At 42.3% G+C, this 18876-nt stretch overlaps 1 protein-coding gene and 1 long non-coding RNA gene across 9 annotated transcripts in view; both read left to right on the top strand.

Annotated features, from left to right (window-relative positions):
• KIAA0319L (KIAA0319 like) overlaps positions 1-18876 on the top strand; it is a 112545-nt gene that overhangs the window by 131 nt on the left and 93538 nt on the right. Inside the window, exons 1-2 of one of the 8 annotated variants that reach the window (XM_027109133.1) lie at positions 10-306; positions 3863-4029. In XM_027109133.1, coding sequence (XP_026964934.1) covers positions 3891-4029 — 139 coding nt within the window. In that variant the 5' untranslated portion in view covers positions 10-306; positions 3863-3890. Of the gene's footprint in view, positions 1-9; positions 307-3862; positions 4030-18876 lie in introns of those variants that run through there. The other 7 variants (XM_027109135.1, XM_027109131.1, XM_027109137.1 and 4 more) reach the window with 7 other exon arrangements.
• On the top strand, positions 11319-11702 carry LOC113621843 (uncharacterized). The gene is made up of 2 exons (XR_003433326.1): positions 11319-11364; positions 11406-11702. It is a non-coding gene; the product is annotated as an uncharacterized LOC113621843 (long non-coding RNA).

An 18876-nucleotide genomic window follows, 5' to 3' on the forward strand; every position in this document is an offset into this window, starting at 1 on the left:
CCCCTCCTCCCCCTCGGGCTCGCGGCTGGAATTGAGCTTCCGGGGGGACAGGAGGGCTTGTTTAGCATCAAGAGTGTGTTTCCGGGTTGAGTCCGGGAGGTGGGAGGGGGCGGCGTTTCCGGCCGCCGTCGCTGTCCAGGGAGGCTGAGGCCAAAGTGAGCTGTTCGGGTGGGGAGCCCGCATTGCCTTCTTCCTTTTCCTCCTCCCCCGGGTGAGGGGAGCGAAGGTTGGGGCCCCGACCCCATGGACCTGGAGGAGGCGGAGGCCGCCGAGAGCCGGGGCCCCGCTTTGTGGCCTTGAGCCCCGGTAGGTGGCCGGGGGCGGCTGGCTGCCGGGCCGAGTACCACGAGCTCAGGGGCGGGGCAAGCGGGACGGGCTGTTTCTGGGGGTGCGCTGGCCGGGTGTTGGGACCCGGAGGTGGCGCTCCTGGCCCGGCTAGGGCAGCCAGCTGCTTCTGGCTTTGTAGGTGCGGAGCTCGAGTCTCAGGCTGACCCCCGCTTCTTTCGGGCCCGGGCCTGGTCTTGCGGCTCCCTCCATCCCCAGACAGACAGACCGGCCGCGAGACGCTGCTGGCCTTCTTCCTCCCTACCCCCTAGCTTCAGTCTCTGGTGTTTGTTCTCCCCACCAGGACAGCAAATTGATGCTGAATAAGGGGGGCGGGGCTGAGCACTACGAGTAAATTACGATGCGAAACCTGCCTTATTCAGGACTTGGAAATTATGCCCTACCGAGGGGTCCTGTGGTGGCTGCAGTGAGCACAAAGGTGAAATAAAGGAAGTCAAGAGAAAAGACCTCAGGCGAGATTCCAGGAAAGCTTTGCTTTCTTTCCTCTTACTGTGGTTGTGCGCAATCGAAGATAGATGCCGTTGGTGAAGAGTATTAGCTGACTCTCCTTGTGCTTTCTTATCTGATGAACAGACTGGAAGCTAGGAACAAATTGGAAACACGACCTCCCAGAACAATCTGTTCATTTTTCCAGCTATTTGGAAAACAGTGTCTACAAATATAAGCAAAGCTATTCATGGCAGTCTGTTCTGTAACTTTCCCAAATATCTGAGACTTTTTTTTTTAAGAGCTTTATTCTTAATTACTCATGCCAGCTGAATAGGCTGTTTCAGACTTGCTCTGTCGTTTAAACATATCTTATCTCTGGGTACATAAATGGAGTTCCACATATGCAGCTGACAGACTGAACTATGATACATTCCCCCATCAACCTGAAGCATTAAGTAAACATTACCCCCTGCGCTGTCTGAACAGCTGCTGTAACAGAGAGTGCTTTTATTTCGGGTGTACTTGTAACGCCCTAAATGCCAGAACTCTTGCAAGCTTTTCTAGATTTTCATTTGTCAAGTATTGTGGAGGTGTGTGTTCTCTCCCTGGGCTGTTTCCCTTTGATTCTATAACAAGCCATTTGGATCTTGGTGATGTGGTGTTGTTCCTGCCTCTGGTCAGCAAGCCTTTGACTGGACCCTAGCAGTGATTTGTGCCCTTAGGCAATTGTAGATTTCAGAGGAATGACTGGTTGGGAGTTCACATGAAAATAACTGCCTCTCTCATGCATGGTTTGTGAGACATTACCCTTCTAATCAGCTTGCTAATCCAGTAGTGTTTATTACTCCCATTTCAAAACCTATTCATTTCTTTTATGCTTCTATCGCCCACCTGCCACACTATTGATGACAGGTGTTGAGTCACCTTGAATTTAAAATCCTTTTGTGGTAGGCAGAAATGTGTTGGGTAAGATTCTTATGCACACACGTGCGCACACACGCACACATGCACACTCATTCATTCCATCTTGGGAGGCTGGAAAAGTTGCAGGATATACTTTCTAACTTAGGCTCCATTTCATAATCTTTTGAGCATGTGTCTGAGCTGCACATTTCCTTTCTGCCCCCTGCTCCCTAACATACAATGACAAACCGCTAGAAATAGGAATGGATGGAAGTGAATGAGAAAGATGAAGTCCTTCAGGTGCTTAAGGCTCAGTGAAAGCTTTTCCTTGGGTGGGCTTTACCTTAGTTTTGCAGTTCTGTGTGTGTTTGTCTATTTCCTGGTGTTAATCAGTATTGATATCCAACCCATACAGTGCTGGCTGGGGCTGGGGTTGTCAGTCTGTGCCATTTTCCAGATGTGGATGACAGGTGCATATTTAGGACAGAAGATTTTTATTTATTTATTTTTGTCTGCCTTAGGTCTTCGTTGCTGCGCGCGGGCTTTTTCTAGTTGCGGCGAGCAGGGGGGCTAGTCTTCATTGCAGTGCGTGGGCTTCTCATTGCGGTGGCTTCTCTTCCTGCGGAGCACGTGCTCTAGGCACGGGCTTCAGTAGTTGTGGCATGCAGGCTCAGTAGTTGTGGCGCACAGGCTTAGTTGCTCCATGGCATGTGGGATCTTCCTGGACCAGGGCTCGAACCCGAGTCCCCTGCATTGGCAGGCGGATTCTTAACCACTGTGTGGCCAGGGAAGTCCGGGACAGAAGATTTTTTTTTTTTAAACATTTGTGAGGAAACTGCGGCTTAAGTTTTTTTTTTAAAATAAATTTATTTACTTATTTATCTATTTTTGCTGTGTTTCTGTGCGAGGGCTTTCTCTAGGTGCAGCGAGTGGGGGCCACTCTTCATCGCGGTGCGTGGGCCTCTCACTATCGTGGCCTCTCTTGTTGCGGAGCACAGGCTCCAGACGCGCAGGCTCAGTAGTTGTGGCTCACGGGCCCAGTTGCTCCGCGGCATGTGGGATCCTCCCAGACAAGGGCTCGAACCTGTGTCCCCTGCATTGGCAGGCGGATCTCAACCACTGCGCCACCAGGGAAGCCCGGGACAGAAGCAATTTTTAAATTGCTTCTTCAGAACTCAGTCAATCCTTGTAATACTGCCAAGGTTTATATAATAATCTATACAATATAGGGAAGTTGTGTAAGAGAGAAGAAACTGATGGAAAGTCATTTTTTCTTCTGGAAGGGACCGAAATCATTCGGTCTCTAGATTATGGAGTAGCCAGCACAATGCCTAGTACAAAATAGGGGCTGTATAAATCCTTGTTGAATGGCTATATGAATTTAAGTCAGGAATTGCTAATGATTCTATGGATCAGGGAGGTGACATCAAAGTGTAAACTGGATAGAATTTAAAGATAAGAGTGGTGGGGACAGTAGCAAACTGGAGAGTGCGTGCCCTGCCTAAAGACAATCACATTAAAATTTTTCAAAAACATGGCTAGAAAAGCCTTCAGATTAGTTTACCTCTGATGCTCCAAACTCTTCTTTTCATGGGTAAGAAAACGTATTTGTATTGGGCTTTCCTGGTGGCGCAGTGGTTGGGGGTCCACCTGCCGATGCAGGAGACACGGGTTCGTGCCCTGGTCTGGGAGGATCCCACATGCCGCGGAGCAGCTGGGCCCATGAGCCATGGCTGCTGAGCCTGCGCGTCTGGAGCCTGTGCTTCGCAATGGGAGAGGCCACAACAGTGAGAGGCCCATGTACCGCAAAAAAAAAAAAGCAAGCATATTTGTATAAAGTCACAAAGCTGTTAGTAGCAGAACTGGAACTGAAGTTCAGATCTTTTTTTTCAGTCTGGTACGCTTTCCATTGTTCCACATAGATGATGTTAGATTAGAAAATATGGAATATAAAGTGTTTCAGTTTTACAGTGGATTCATTTCATATCCCTGGCTATGTTTTTATCCTGATAATTATAGGCTATGCCAAAGCTCAGCTTTGAAATTTATAGGCAGGTATGAGCAGTGAAAGAGAAACTTGAAAATTCCCTTCTCCCTAATCTGTCACACTCTCTAGCACTCTGCATTTCGAGGAATCAATTATTAATTACTTGGCATATAATTTCTTCTTTTTCTGTCTTTCTAGTGGACTGGTTCTGCCTGTCTGGAAGGCCATGGAGAAGCTGGGAATCAAGCCAAGCCGTGTTTCTTGGATTTTATCAGGATTTTGTTGGCAGACATCTGTGAAGTGGTTGAAAAGCTTGTACCTGTTTTATATTTGCTTCTGCTTCAGTGCTCTGTGGCTGTCAGCAGGTACCATTTTCTTTATATATTTAAGATTTTTAAAAAAGCGTACTCGGTGTGAGTCTTTCAGTTCATTTTAAAGACTAGTAGGAGCCAGAAAAGCAACCTGCTAATTGACAGAAGTGGTCATCCTTTAGGTGGAAACTTGGTTTGTTGGGTTTATTTGTCTGTTTTGTTTTAAGCCAAAATTTAAATTGGGTTCTTTCTCTCTCTTTTTTTTTTGGCCGCTGCCACTCAGCATGTGGGATCCTTAGTTCCCCCACCAGGGATTGAACCCGTGCCCCATGCAGTGGAAGCATGGAGTCTTAACCACTGGACCGCCAGGGAAGTCCCTGGGTTATTTCTCATAAAGGAGGATTGGCATGATCATTTTGAGATTTGATGAAGATGTAATGAAAAGAAAAAGGTTTCAAAGTTAGAAGGACCTGGGTCCTGGAGCTGGATGTTTCTTTCCACTTAATAACTATAAAACATTGAGCAAGTTACCTATTGTCTGTAAGGAAACATAAGTTCTACCTCATAACTTGACTTAAAACATAATATAATTAAAGCGTGTAGTACAATTCTCTGAACATAAGTGATACTTGGCTTTCTTTCCTTTCCTGAAGGAATCTACACTCTATACTTAGAGGGAGAATGTGTTCCTTGCTTCTTCCGTAGAATGGGGTTATGCTGATAGAGATTTTATAAAGTATGCTTTCCTCCTAGAGATTATTTCACCAGTCTGTTACCTCTTGCCAGGAAAAAGTGCCAAAAAGGCTAAATCTAAAGAATATCCTTTTTTTCTGTCTTTTTTTTTCCTTTTCATTCTTTTGTTGACATTGTACCTTTCAGAGTATGAAATGTGAGGAAACAGCAATTTGAGAATGACTTCTCAGTATGTTACTGTTCTGGGCAATGACCGAAAGACTTCTGTTGTAGAGACCACTGTCTGGGACGACTAATCCGTCTTTTGCCCCCATAATTAGAAAAGTTTCTGTTGCTTTCCAAAAGGAGTTGGTGGCCATGATCTTGAGAATCAAGTAATTACTGTATTTAACAATTTCAGTAACATCAGCTTTGGGGTTTTTGTTGTTTTGCGGTGGTGGTTGATGATTGCATAATTATAGCAGTGGAAATTGCAGTTGACAGAAAGCTGACCTAAATGTTTTTTACCCAGATGATGCTTTGCTGGGACAGCTAACTATTTCAAGCCAACATTTTATGTAAGATCATTTGAATTAAATAAGTAACTGATTTAGCACCATCAGAGTAGGAAAACCACACTTTTTGGAGTTCACCTACCACATACCAGACCCCTGGTTGTAAACATTACATGTTCCATTTAATCCTTATGATAACCTGAAAACAGATAGTTTTATTTTGTAGTTAGGAAATTGAGGCCCAGGGAGGCAAAATGACTTGACCAAGGTCATACAGCAAGAACATGACAGAGCCAGGAATCTAAATGCAGCTTTTTCTACTCTAGAGCTCATGCTTTTTTTCTTCTGCTATGCTGCCTTCCAACCACAGGTGATCTTTTGGAGGACCAAAGACAGTTTTTTTGCCCTGAACGAGGATGAGCTTGTTATTTGAGGGATTCTGAGTATAGGGGAGGAAGAAGCATTGCTGAGTGTTTCTGTGTTTGCCAAGCTAGTTGGTTAAACATGGCACTGTGGTCTCACTGGGCTATTCTTTAGTATCCCTTGAGCCTGGTGCTTCAAAACAGCACCCTAAGGAACAGATTGAGTATAAAGGTGCAAAGGTGGTATTGGTAGGAGTGGTTCTGAAGGGAATTAGATTGTACCAGTTCCATTTTGGAAAAGTTTGGAGCTTTTATCATGGAAGAACCAAGAGCCATATGTGTTCAAACTGAGGGAACATGCAAGCAATACATGACAGACAGATTTTTTATGTATTTTAATTTATCAGAGCTCTTTTACATCAATTTTTTAAAAAACACAGTGTCCTAATAGCAAAAATGAATGAGACATAAGCAGAGTATCATAAGAAATTTAAATGATTTATAAAACATTAAAAAAAATGTTCATTCTCATTACTAACGGAAGAGCTGCAGATTAAGATGAGAAATCCTTTATAACCTATCATATTGATGAAAATCAAAGTAAAAATATCTAATGCTGCCAAGGGGTGATGTGGTTGCCCTCCTGTTGTGCTGGAGAGTTTGAACAGAGAACTTTCTGGCATAAATCAAGATCCTTAAAAAGTTCATATTCTTTGACTTAGTAATTCCCCCTTTAGGAATTTACCTCAAGGACATATTTAGATGGTTGTGAATGAGAGCTGTCATCAACGCTTATTTATTCTGTGTTGCAAAACATTGCTACAACCTGCCCCACAATAGGAGTGGTGAGATTATGGCATGTCCACATGGTGGAATATTACCTGACTTAAAAATTCACATTTTATAAAGCAATTATACCCCAATAAAGATGTTAAAAAAAAATTCACATTTTAGAAGAACAAGTACATGGGAAATGCTCCTAATGTTAAGCATGAAAAAGCATGATATACAGTTGCATATTCATATTCAAAATTGGTGTCAATTTTGTGAAAAGAAAAAAATATTTTTATGTAATAGAAGGTCTGAGAAAAGATATATAACTAAATGTTTATACATTTTTTGAGTAGTGGAATTATTATCTCTTTATACTTTTCTGTGTTTTCCAGGGTACATGTTAACTCTTTTTATAAGTGGGGGGGTAAAACCTATCTGAAGAAGCAACAACAAAATAACAGCAGCAAAAACCTATTGTTGGTAGCCTGAGTCAGTATTTATCTACTCATGAATTTGTTTAGTTTTTATCTGAGCTCTTACGTTTTCCCTGATAAAATACATTCTTGATTGTTTGCTGTTGTCTTTAGCTCATGGATTATAGAAATTATTCCTGAAAAACTAAACAAAACAAAGCAGCTCTCCAATTATCCCCATTCCTGTTTATCACTTAGCAGTTTCTCCATCTTTGGGAGAGCCCCAGGTACCCACTGACTTATGTATAGTGGGCTTATTTTTTATTTCAGCTTTGGGTTCAGTGCTGGAGCCCACTGCTAGGAAGCAGTGATTACAATTTGATAAAAGATGCTGTGTGTTTTCCTTGTGAGCCATTGAATTACTATTTTTTTGTCTAACGTTATTGTTACATGGCTTAAAATAGCATTTTGGACCTGGGGATTATCAGTATCTGGAGAAAAACATGAAGTGACCCCAAGAATTTGGAAATTCCTATTATAGATTGTCAGCTTCTTGAGAGCAGAGATTTTGCCTCTTGCTCACGCCAGCTATTCCTAGCAAGTACCAAGGGCTTGACCTATAGTAGATGCACCATAAAAATATTTGTTGATTGAATAATAATTTAGCAATAAGGGAATTATCCTTTGAGAAACAACAACAATCTATCAACAATTTAATCAACAATAATTTAATAATTTAAATAAATATTTAAATAAATAATAATTTAATAACACAATAATTTAATCAACAATTAAAATCAACACAATCTATCATTTGAGAGTTAAAGCTTAAAATGAACACAATCGAGGCAAAGGTATGTGAAGGCACTTTAAAGAGACATAATGCCTTTGAGAACAACAAGATCTGATTAAAATATTCACAAATATTTTAACGTCTAAAGAAAGAATGTGTGCATCTGAAGAGTTATATATGGCGCATGCACAGGAGAGGGCCGGAACCAGCATTGGAAACCTAAACCAAGGAGGGTCATTGAGGCTGATGTACTCCAGAAGCTAACAATTGGCTATGAAAACTTTTATTGTTATTCCCTTGCTTTTCTGGGAAATAGATTACAGAGTTAGTTAATAAGTATTTTGAGTACAGAGAAAAAGAATCCAATTCAGAACCAATTTTTGAGAACTTATTAGGAGTTTGGTCCTGGGCTAAGCATGAGGGTAATAAAGATGAGTACAGGGCTTCCCTGGTGGCGCAGTGGTTGGGAGTCCACCTGCCGATGCAGGGGCTGCGGGTTCGTGCCCCGGTCCGGGAAGATCCCACATGCTAGGCCCGTGAGCCATGGCCGCTGGGCCTGCGCGTCTGGAGCCTGTGCTCCGCGGCGGGAGAGGCCACAGCGGTGAGAGGCCCGTGTACCGCAAAAAAAAATAAAAATTAAAAATAAAATAAAATAAAGATGAGTACAACACAATTCCTGCCCTGGAAGAACTCCCAGTTTAATGAGGGAGATAGATGTATAAATACTACGATGTGGTAAGTGAAAAGACAGAGGGATACCATGCCCTGAGTGCTACTGCAACCAGAGAAGCATTTAGCTTAGAGATGAAGGGAGAGAACTGAAGAATTCTCTCCAGAGAAGCTGATGCCTGAACAGAATTTTGAAGGTTGAATTTGAAGGATTCGAAGGGTATTCCCAGGCAATGGGATTGCAAGAGCAAAAGCACAAAATTATGAAACAGCTTGGTAAATAAAGGAAACTCTATACGCAGTTTAGTGCTGCTGAAATACAAAGAGCAAAGCTGGAATGGCAATTCCTGAAGAGGTAGATGGTGGCCAGGTGATGAAGGATCTTGTATGCCATGGAAAGAAGCTTTGATTTTTAATCTTTTAAGGCAGATGGTCTACAAATTTTCTTGATTATGTACTTATATCCATAAAAAATGTTGAAGATGTGCCCCAGTTTTTGTTTGTTTATACATTATAATAAGCACCATTGTACTAATGTCTTATGTTTCTGAGAGATGCCCCAAACAAATATAAATAGTTTTAATATTTTCTTTTCATATCCCAATGATTTGTTTTGTGCACTTCTGGTAAGCAAAAACTCTACTTTGGAGAGAATTGCCTTAGGAAATTGGGAGCTATTGAAAACTTTAAGCAGAAGAGTAATACTGGTAAATTTCTAGAACATTTTTGCTGGAATATGAAAGAATGGTAATGGTGGGGATGGGAGAAAGATGGAAAGGGGAGGGAGGTCAGGGCTAGATGTAAGGATATCTGTTAGAAAGCTAATGAAATAGTAGTCCAGGAGAAAATTGATGAGGCTCTGTGTCTTCAAGGAACCTCTCTCTCACTGGAGAGAGTAATTTTACTCAATGCAAATCAGTAGATTTAGGGGTAAGTAGATGGGTAGAATTTAGGAGTTCTGTAGTAAGAGATTAGATGAGGTTATTTATTTTTTTAATTGAGATGTAATACCACTATTTAATTCCAGAACAGTTTACTCACCTAAAAGAAACCTCATACCCATCAGCAGTCATTCCCTCTTTCTCCCTCTGCTAGCTTCTGGAAACCACTAAGCTACTTTCTTTTTTTTTTTTAATATGAATTAGTTCCTCAAAGTTGTTTATTAATTAATTTATTTATTTTTGCTGTGTTGGGTCTTCGTTTCTGTGCTAGGGCTTTCTCTAGTTGTGGCAAGTGGGGGCCACTCTTCATCGCGGTGTGCGGGCCTCTCACTATTGCAGCCTCTGTTGTTGCGGAGCACAGGCTCCAGACGTCTGTGCAGTCTCAGTAGTTGTGGCTCACGGGCCTAGTTGCTCCGCGGCATGTGGGATCCTCCCAGACCAGGGCTCAAACCTGTGTCCCCTGCATTAGCAGGCAGATTCTCAACCGCTGTGCCACTAGGGAAGCCCCACTAAGCTACTTTTGGACTCTATGGATTTGCCTATTCTGGACATTTAATATAAATGGATTCATACAATATGTGGCCTTTTATGTCTAGCTGCTTTCACTTAGGGTAGTGTTTTCAAGATTCATTCATGTTGTAACATGTATCAGTACTTCATTCCTTTTCATAGCTGAATAATATTTCATTGTATCTATACCTAGGAGTGGAATTGCTGGATCATATGGTAACTCTTTGTTTAACTTTCTGTTTGCTACAGCTGCTGCACTGTTTTACATTTCCACCAGCAATGTATTAGGGTTCCAATTTCTCCATGTCCTCACCAACACTTGTTACTGTCTGTTTTTTGATTGTCATAGAGGAGGTTGTTGAAGGTTAGAAGAATCAGGGAAGGCTTCGTGAAGGAAATGGAACTTGGCTTGGGCCTAATACATATCCACTTTGCAGACAGACAAACTGATACAATTAGAAACAAGGACTGGTCAAATAACCAGATGGGTACAGATTATTTATTTGTTGTATTTTTATTATTATTGCTTATTCATTCAACAAATATTTATTGAGCCAGGCACTGTTCTTTGTGAGGGACCTCTAGCCAGGTTCCTGGCTTAGCCTTCCCAGTCAGGGAAGCTTTCTGAATGAGCAGACCACATTTGCTGTCTCTGTTCTCCCACCTCTGTCCTCTTCTGAATCCAGTGACGTCTGGCTTCTGCCTAAACCTTGGCTTTTACCAAGGTAACCAATGACTTCCTAGCTTGACACCTTTACTTTTTACCTTACTTAACATCTCTGCTGCATTTGACACCTTTGACTACTTTCTTGATACCCTTTCCTCAGTTGCCTTAAGTTACAGCATGCTTTTCTTTGCTCTCCCTTACAGCTGATGCATCGCACTTTCTAATTCTTCCCACACTTTCTTCTCAGCTTGTCCCTTAAATGTTTTGTTCTTCAGGGTTCTGTTTCTACCCTTTCTTGTCTCACACTGTGCGCTCTACCTGGGCAATCTCATTCTTTCCCATAATTGTAACCTGTGTGCTCACTACTCCCAAGTCTATACGTGTTCATTCACTTCTCTCCTGGGCCCCAGACCACATAGCCACCTGTATGTCACACATCTCCAACTGGATGTCTCCCAGCTACCTCCAACTTAATATATCAAGACTGAACTCACAATCTTTTACCCTTCTTCCTCCTTTATTCCCTGTAGTGGTGCGAAGATCACCTCTACTTACATTCTTAGGTAGAAATCCCTGAAGCATCCTATACTCCTTTTTCTCTTCCACATTCAAATCACTTTTCATAGAGTGCCGTTTCATGTTTCCACAGAGTACTCCATTCCTCTGCCTATGACATTACCATTCTCTCTGATGTATTTTTTTCTTAAAAAATAAATTTATTTATTTATTTTTATTTTTGGCTGCGTTGGGTCTTTTTAAAATATTTTATTTTATATATATATATATTTTGGCTGCGTTGGGTCTTCTTTGCTGGGCACGGGCTTTCTCTAGTTGCGGCAAGCTGGGGCTACCCTTCATTGTGGTGCGTGGGCTTCTCACTGTGGTGGCTTCTTGTTGCAGAGCACGGGCTCTAGGCGTGTGGGCTTCAGTAGTTGTGGCACGTGGGCTCAGTAGTTGTGGCTCGCGGGCTCTAGAGCGCAGGTTCAGTAGTTGTGGCGCACGGGTTTAGTTGCTCTGCGGCATGTGGGATCTTCCTGGACCAGGGCTCGAACCCATGTTCCCTTCTTTGGCAGGTGAATTCTTAACCACTGCGCCACCAGGGAAGTCCTGGCAGGCGGATTCTTAACCACTGTGCAAACAGGGAAGTCCCTGCCTGATGTTTTCTGATTCAGGTCAACATAAGCTCCTTTCTGGTGCTTTCCCTGAAGCCTTGATTTGAACTTGTTCTTTAGTGTTCTCAAAGCGTCTATATATTTCTCTATTATTCTGCCGTATCATACTGTGTTAGTTTTAGGCTTTGTGAGGAGAGGTTCAGAGTAGGTTTTGCCCTAGAATGTGGTCTTTACTCCTGAAGGCCTTTCTAGTGTCTGCTGGTCTGTGTTGTTAATGTGATTTCTTCACTTTGGCAGAGCAGGAATTCTAAAATGCTCCTACCTCCTACCCCAGCACTGCTTGACCTCTAGTGATCCTGTTTCCTTCTCATCGATGTAACATCTAGTATATGACAAACCTGTGCCTTTATGTCCCAGCCCTCAGCCTTTTGGGATCCACTCTTTTCACAGCTCCTTCTCCAGTGTCCTGCCACTCAAATTCTAGCCAGATTCAGATCTCTGCTCCTTGGGCTTGGTGAGAACCCTCTGTTCTGTTTGGGTTCCAGTTTCCTGTGCTGTGGTTGAGAAGCTGTCCCTTAAAAGAGAACTGGGCAATTATGGGGCTCACTTCAAGTTTCCCGTCTCCCAGAGATTGTAATCTTGCACGGACTATTATATTCTTATGGAAAACAATTGTCTTAAGTATTCTGTCCAGTTTCATAGTCATTTATGGTAGATTGTGAGTCTGGTACCAGTTACTCCATCATGGCTGGGAGCAGAAGTCTGCTATGATTACTTGCTTATGTGTCTACTTCATGAAACTGTTTTACTCATAGTTACATACCTAACATATAGCATGTAGTAGGTAGCAATAAAGGTTTGTTGGGTTAACCTAAAGATAATGCTAGAAATAGGACCACCTTGGAATATACATGTTAAGGAGAATCAATCTTTCATACTCTGTTTTTCAGTATTGGCCAATTAAGTGGCCACTTCATTTCCCAGGAAGGTAATTTTTGTTCTTTTTTTCCCACCTTTCTCTGACTCTCTCTGTGAATGGAAGAGCGATTTTTCTGTTTGGTGATACTGGAAAAGAATTCTGTTGTGTGGAATGGCTAGTCTTCAGGATTTTCATGTATTCTCACCCTGCCATGCTCTAACTGGTCTGCCCATGCCAAGACAGCCTGCATTTGTCCAATTGGTAATTCAGTGTAGGAGAGTATTAGGAAGCCCATTTGTGATTGTACATCTAAGTTATGTTCTCCAGTCACCTTACACTTATAAAGATAATATTTTGGTCTCCATCTACCTCTAACTGCCAGGTTTTATTTTTTTAATTAGTCCTAAACTCTGGATGGGAGAGATTAATTATCACCCTCAGCCCCCACAGAGACTGCAGATGGGACAGAGACAGCTTCTGGCTTAGCAAGAGGTCTTCCTCCACTAGTTGCCATTCTCATTTTGTTCTTACAACTGCTCGCATTTGCCCCTGGCAGACAGAAGGCACCTGAACTCACTTTCTTCCTTTGCCCCCACCTTTTAGTTGTACTTCGAGGGCTGTAGCCCCTGTTGTACCAGTCAGACCAAGTGGTATCTTTTGTCGTTGAAGAGAATAATATATTTTGAACATGCATCAGTCTTATCTTTAGGAGAAAAGCATTTTCCAGAGAGTTTTTGGGTGGCATTATATCCCTGCTCTTCTTGTATCTGCTGGGCACCTCATTTAAGGTGGATGACTAATGGAATACACCTCATAGCGATGAGCCTTCCGCAGGAACTTTCTCCTGCCAAACTGTCTTATATTCTTAACTACATTGCACTACAGGAAGGTAATAAATTATTAATCCTAAATCTGTCTCCTCAGATTGTGATAATGACTTGAGTACATCGCAGCTGGGGGAGGTAGAGTTTTCTGGTCGTTAACATAAACCATGCAAGCTTTTTGATTCTAAAATTCAGCTAGCGTTGAGCAAATCTATGGGATCTTTTTATATCACAATTTAATTGACTTCGGTAAGACCAATCAGAATTATCTAAAGTTAGCTTCTCTCCCAATGAAATGAAGTAATTGTCTCTTGCTTAAATACTCTTCAGTAAAAGATAATCATCTTAAGTCCTTCTCTCTAGCTAGGAAAACTGTAATTTTGGTGGGTTCTTTTTGCCCTTTAGAAACATTATGCAAACACAGACTTACTTCCTAACTTGTGTGATAAAGTGAAGAGGGTTAAGAAAATGGCATAATTGGGCAGTAAATCCAGTTCAATTTAAAAGCTGTCTTAAATTGACTCTCCTTAGGAATTCCTCAGAGAGGAAATAATACAGTAGTGGAGGAATTTATAAAAACAGAATAATTGCAGGACCAAAGCAAGGCCTTGGTCCAGACATTGTGTGAAATCAGCAGGAACATGATCAAGACTATGTGTGTGGTTACTCTTTGGACATCTATTCTCAGGTGAGTAGTATTGAACAGTTTGGGTTAAAATGCACAGCTCTTGGTTTGAGGGCCTGCCCTTTGAACTTTCTTTCTGATCCTCCATCCAAGAGCTTCCGTAAGAAAAGTCAGCCTGTGTGGTTAAGATCCTTTAACCACTTTTGATTCCAGACACTACTGGATATGTTTTAGAGAGAAGTTGTAAGAATTGGTCTTGACCACCTACCTAGTTCATCACCTGAGCAAGAAACAGGAGGCAGAGTGGCCAAGAGCATGGAGCATGGACTCAGGAGTCAGACACGCCTGTATCTGAGTCCTGGTTCTATTATATACTGGGTGGTATTACTGAAACCCACCTCTCATCAGGTTTCTCATCTACAAAACAAGAATGACAGTACCTCTGATAGGATTGTTACGAAGATTAAATGAAATGTTCACACAAAGTGTTTAGCCTACTCCCAGGTGCATAAATAACAATTCAGCAAATGTTAGTAGTAGTCATTATGATGTGATGACATAAAATCCTGTTTGGTTAGACTCTTGTCTTATCCCAAGATGACCCCGTAGGCAGTAGGTTTGAGGTCTCTGCTGGCTTCTTAAACCTCTGTCCAGTGGGATGTCAATCCCCACATTTTTTTAAAGTATACTGTAGGCAGCTGGCCTTTCTGCATTGTCAGGAGAAGTAGGCCTCCATTCAGGCCTGAGGTTGGTTGAAGCCCATGACAGTGTGGGCTGTGTTGTGCATCTCCTGTAATTGTAACATGCCACTAAGGAGCACGACTGCTTGTTGGCTACTTGTTTCCTCCTTCAGCCAGGGATACTTTTCCTCTGGAAGAGGACTTTGTTCTGCTGCCATGACACCATCTGGCCCTCAGCCCTGGTTCACTTCCCCCAACACTGATGATATGCCCATGTTTGGCAAACTCTTGTGCTAGGCCAGATTGGCTTTGTCTTTTAGTCAGGGCAGTGTTTTGCCTGGGGCTACTTCAATAGCATTTTTTGGATTTTATGTCAGAAGTAGCTTGCAGAGTTAGTTCCTTCCATCAAAATGTATTTATTGGGTGCCTACTATCTTAGGCATTAGAAATGCAGTGGTAAGACAGACATGGTCTCTGCCCTCTTGGGGCTTGCAGTCTAGTGATTCCTTAGCCATTACTAGGGAACAGAAGTTCTCTTCAAGAGGGATGATGTTACTGGTATCAAGGTTCCCTTCAAAGAGACTGAGAGTCTCAAGGTAATTCAATGACAGGAGAGACCCAGTTTTACTTGCAGAATCCTAAGAGACTAGGGAATTTGATGTCTCAAGCTGGTCTCAATAGAGTAACCATCTGCTAAGAATTATGTAGGTGAGTCCCCTGTCTATTAATGCAGTATATCCAGCTTTCCTTTCAATCCAGCCCACTCTTGCCACCATTAATAACCCACATCCCTGAATAAGCAGCGAGGGTGGTTATCTGGAGATTTGGAAAAAGTGCGACAGCTGCAGCCCTTGCCCCAATTTGGAAGTATATGTGTGTCCTCTGGTGATTTCATGGGTATTAGATATACCCAGTCAGTCAGCTCTTGAAACTCTTTTTTACATCAGGTTTGTTACTTTAGGCCCTCAGGTGAACAGTTCCAGTGCAAGGCAAGCACCAAATTATATAAATTTTTAACTTCTCTGGTCAGTCACAAAAGGAAACTGTAAAATACCCTGAGATGAGATGGAATTATGAATGTCCCTGAATGATGAGTTAACTGTCACAGGCGCTGTTCTAGGAGAAACAAAAGCAGAGAGGAATGCTGGCCAAGGCCTATCCAGCTCCACCAACTGCAGACTCTGCCCCTGAAGATGGACGCCTAGTGTAGCTCATCCCATTTCTCCTTTTAAAACTCTCCCAGCAAATGACAGGATTTTTAGGAATGCTTTCTTTCTTCCAACTGGCTTAAACGTTACGCTTTGATTCTAATCGAGCAGCAATTTAAAGTAAAAGCTTATGGATTCTCTCACTTTTAGGTAATAAAGGGAATCACTCGTATTACCAGACGTGGGAGATGGGAAGTTTGTATTGATTTGATTTTACTTCTGTACTCTAATTTCAGATTTAGGTTTAAAATTTTAAAGGGACTGCCATTCTGCCTATTAAGAAAGGGTTCCTCTGTTTTTTTTGTTTTTGTTTTGTTTTTTGTTTTTTGTTTTTTTTATACAACTCAGTGCTTATTGTCCTTAACTGTGGGCAACCTGAGTCAGCTGGAAGCTTATGGAAATAGACCTGGTAGAATGAATGAGTCTTAATCAGAATAAATGAAGCAACCTTGTAGAGAGAAGCTGAAGAGCTAGGTTCCACCTGAGAAAGTTGCATCCTGCTGGGTCAGTCTGTGGCTTTTGGCCTGAAGGAAAACAGCCCCCTGTGCTGAAGCAGTGCCAAGCTTCTCTTCTGCCTGTGCATTCTACTTCTTCCGTCTCTCTGGCTGCTCTAGCTTGCTTCCTTCCTCCCTCCCTCCCTCCCTCCCTCCGTCCCTTCCTTACTCTTTAACCCTTTCTTTTTTGATTTTAAAAGTCACACATGCTTAATGTAGAAAGTTTAGGAAACGATTATTCCAGATAGAAATAACTACATCCTGCGAATCCCATTGCCAGAGATGACCACTGTGAACCTGAGGCTGTAGTTTCAGGCGTATCGCTGAGGAAGTTCTGTTTGTGAGAGCTTGCTTGCTCTGCTCAGTTACTGGAGGCCGCAGTGGCACCAGCCATCTCTGGACCTGGTAGAAGGGAGATACTCTGTTCTTGCAAAGGCCCTGTCCCAGCCTGACAGAAGCTCCTGGCTCTTCCTGTCTAACTGCTTGGTTTTCAAAATTGCTCTCAGCTATGCTCCCCAGAGTATGTGTATAAGCTGCACCCTGACATTTCTCATAATGCACTTTTGAAATAATGGGGTGAATTTTCATATTACGCCTTCTCAGAAAGGTTTAAGGGAGGGCTTGACCTCTAAGCTCAAGTAAGTAGATCTTGAGCAAGGTTATTTGCCCAGGATAGTCAGGCCGGAAGGGAAGGTTTTCTGGCTTTTCCACGGAGACTTTCGCTGATGAGCATACCCTTCTTTCCTTCCCCAAGCTGTTTTGATTGAGCTCTTCCGCCCCCACTCCTTTGTGTCTCACGTGGCGGCGGCTGCCTCTGTCAGGAGGGAGGGAGAGGCAAAGAATGAAGGCCCTCTGTGTGTGGTGTGTCTTTAGGGGTTTCTCTGTGTGCCTTTGCGGGGTGTGTGTATGTGTGTGTGAGAGAGAGAGACAGAGAGACCAGGCGCATTTGGGCATCCTTGTTGCCCTGCCTAGAATTAATGTCACTTTTAAGCAGCAGAGAAATATTGGCATTTTACAGGTGAGGATAAGGAAAGGGCAGTTTCTCTGTGGCTAGACAGAGTCTGTACTAGATAATTGGATAGTAAGGAATGTTTGTTGACCGTTTTGCCAAGATTTTTATTTCTGTCACACATTGTGTGGAATGTGTGAATTACAATCAACTTGAAGATGGAAGTATAGGAGAAAGAATGATTGTGTGTGTGTGTGTGTGCGCGCGTGTGTGTACATGTCATAAAAATGAAGTTATTGAAAGCCACACATCTGCAGTAAATAAACCAAACAATGCCAAATTATCTGAATGTCAGTGCTAGGCTATGTTGATGACTAACTAGATTACAATTTTCTAATATTTGTGATCTCTGGTGCTTTATATGTGTGGCCATATTCAGTGCCTTAAAATATGCTTACCGCATTTTTAATACCTTCTCTAGGATGCTTAATTCAAATCACTTAATGATAATTAGTATCTAGGTGTTATGTACATACAATTCCTGTCAACAAGGACTGTCCCTGGCTAAATAAAACCCAGTTCCTGCTATCAGAGTGTTCACGCTATGGAGGCAGAGATAGATGTAGAAGCATAAAAAAGCATGATAAACTCCACGATGTGTTATGGGAGCACAAAGAGTGGGGCAGGGAAGAGCTGAACCCTACTCTATAGCAGACTGGTGAGACAAGTGATATTCTAATCCCTTTGAACTTCCTTCTCTCGGATTCATTTGAAGTGGTTTTTAACCTGCAGAGCTCTTTCATTTCTTTATCACAGAGGGAGGGGTGGAGGGAAGAGTATATACAGCTCTGTAAAGTCTAGAGAATAAGAGCCCTAAGAAAATTTTATTTTTATTTCTGTACAGATACAGATTGGCTTTGATTTAATTTAAATAAACTGGCTCTTAAAAATTCTAAGAATACTAACTACTCGTACAGTTTCGCTTTCATTTACACACAGATGAGAAAGCATCTGTAGCTCTGCATTTTATTTGTTATAAGCAAAAAGTGGTATGAGATATTTAAGTATCTGAAGCTTGGTTGTATTGAGTCCTCGCATGTCCCAGTTCAGCCCACTGCAGGTTTTTTTTTTTTTTATGAGACTTACATAATACTCCAAAAAGAGAGATTTTTAATGGATAAATTGACATAAAATTTTCCTCTATTGGCCATATCTGTTGAAGTAACACTTCATGGTTTGCTATATTATTTCCTTATTTCTTCTCAAGCTTACTGCTGTTTTATTTAATTTACATATCTCTGCTTCAGCCCTCTAAATGACCTTCTCTTTAGAAACAACAAAACCAGCCAGCAAAAAAAAAGAAAAGGAAAGGAAAGAAAAGAAAACCAAAAAAAAAGAATACCCCACCAAAAACCCAAAAAACCTTCTCCTGAAACAAAACAGTGCTCTGTTTCAAGGTTTATTGTGTGGATTTACAAAGAAGGTTGGTGTGATTGTGAATGCAAATAATTTATCAGCCCTGCAGTCAGAGACAGGAATCAACTGCAGGTTCTTTTTTTTTTTTTTTTGCGGTACGCGAGCCTCTCACTGCTGTGGCCTCTCCAGTTGCGGAGCACAGGCTCCGGACGCGCAGGCTCAGCGGCCATGGCTCACGGGTCCAGCCGCTCCACGGCATGTGGAATCTTCCCGGACCGGGGCACGAACCCGTGTCCCCTGCCTCGGCAGGCGGACTCTCAACCACTGCACCACCAGGGAAGCCCCCCAACTGCAGGTT

Source organism: Aethalodelphis obliquidens, unplaced genomic scaffold (genome assembly GCF_003676395.1).
Source record: "Aethalodelphis obliquidens isolate GAN/ISIS:26980383/991018 unplaced genomic scaffold, ASM367639v1 scaffold9, whole genome shotgun sequence".
In the NCBI taxonomy this organism is placed as follows: Eukaryota; Metazoa; Chordata; class Mammalia; order Artiodactyla; family Delphinidae; genus Aethalodelphis; species Aethalodelphis obliquidens.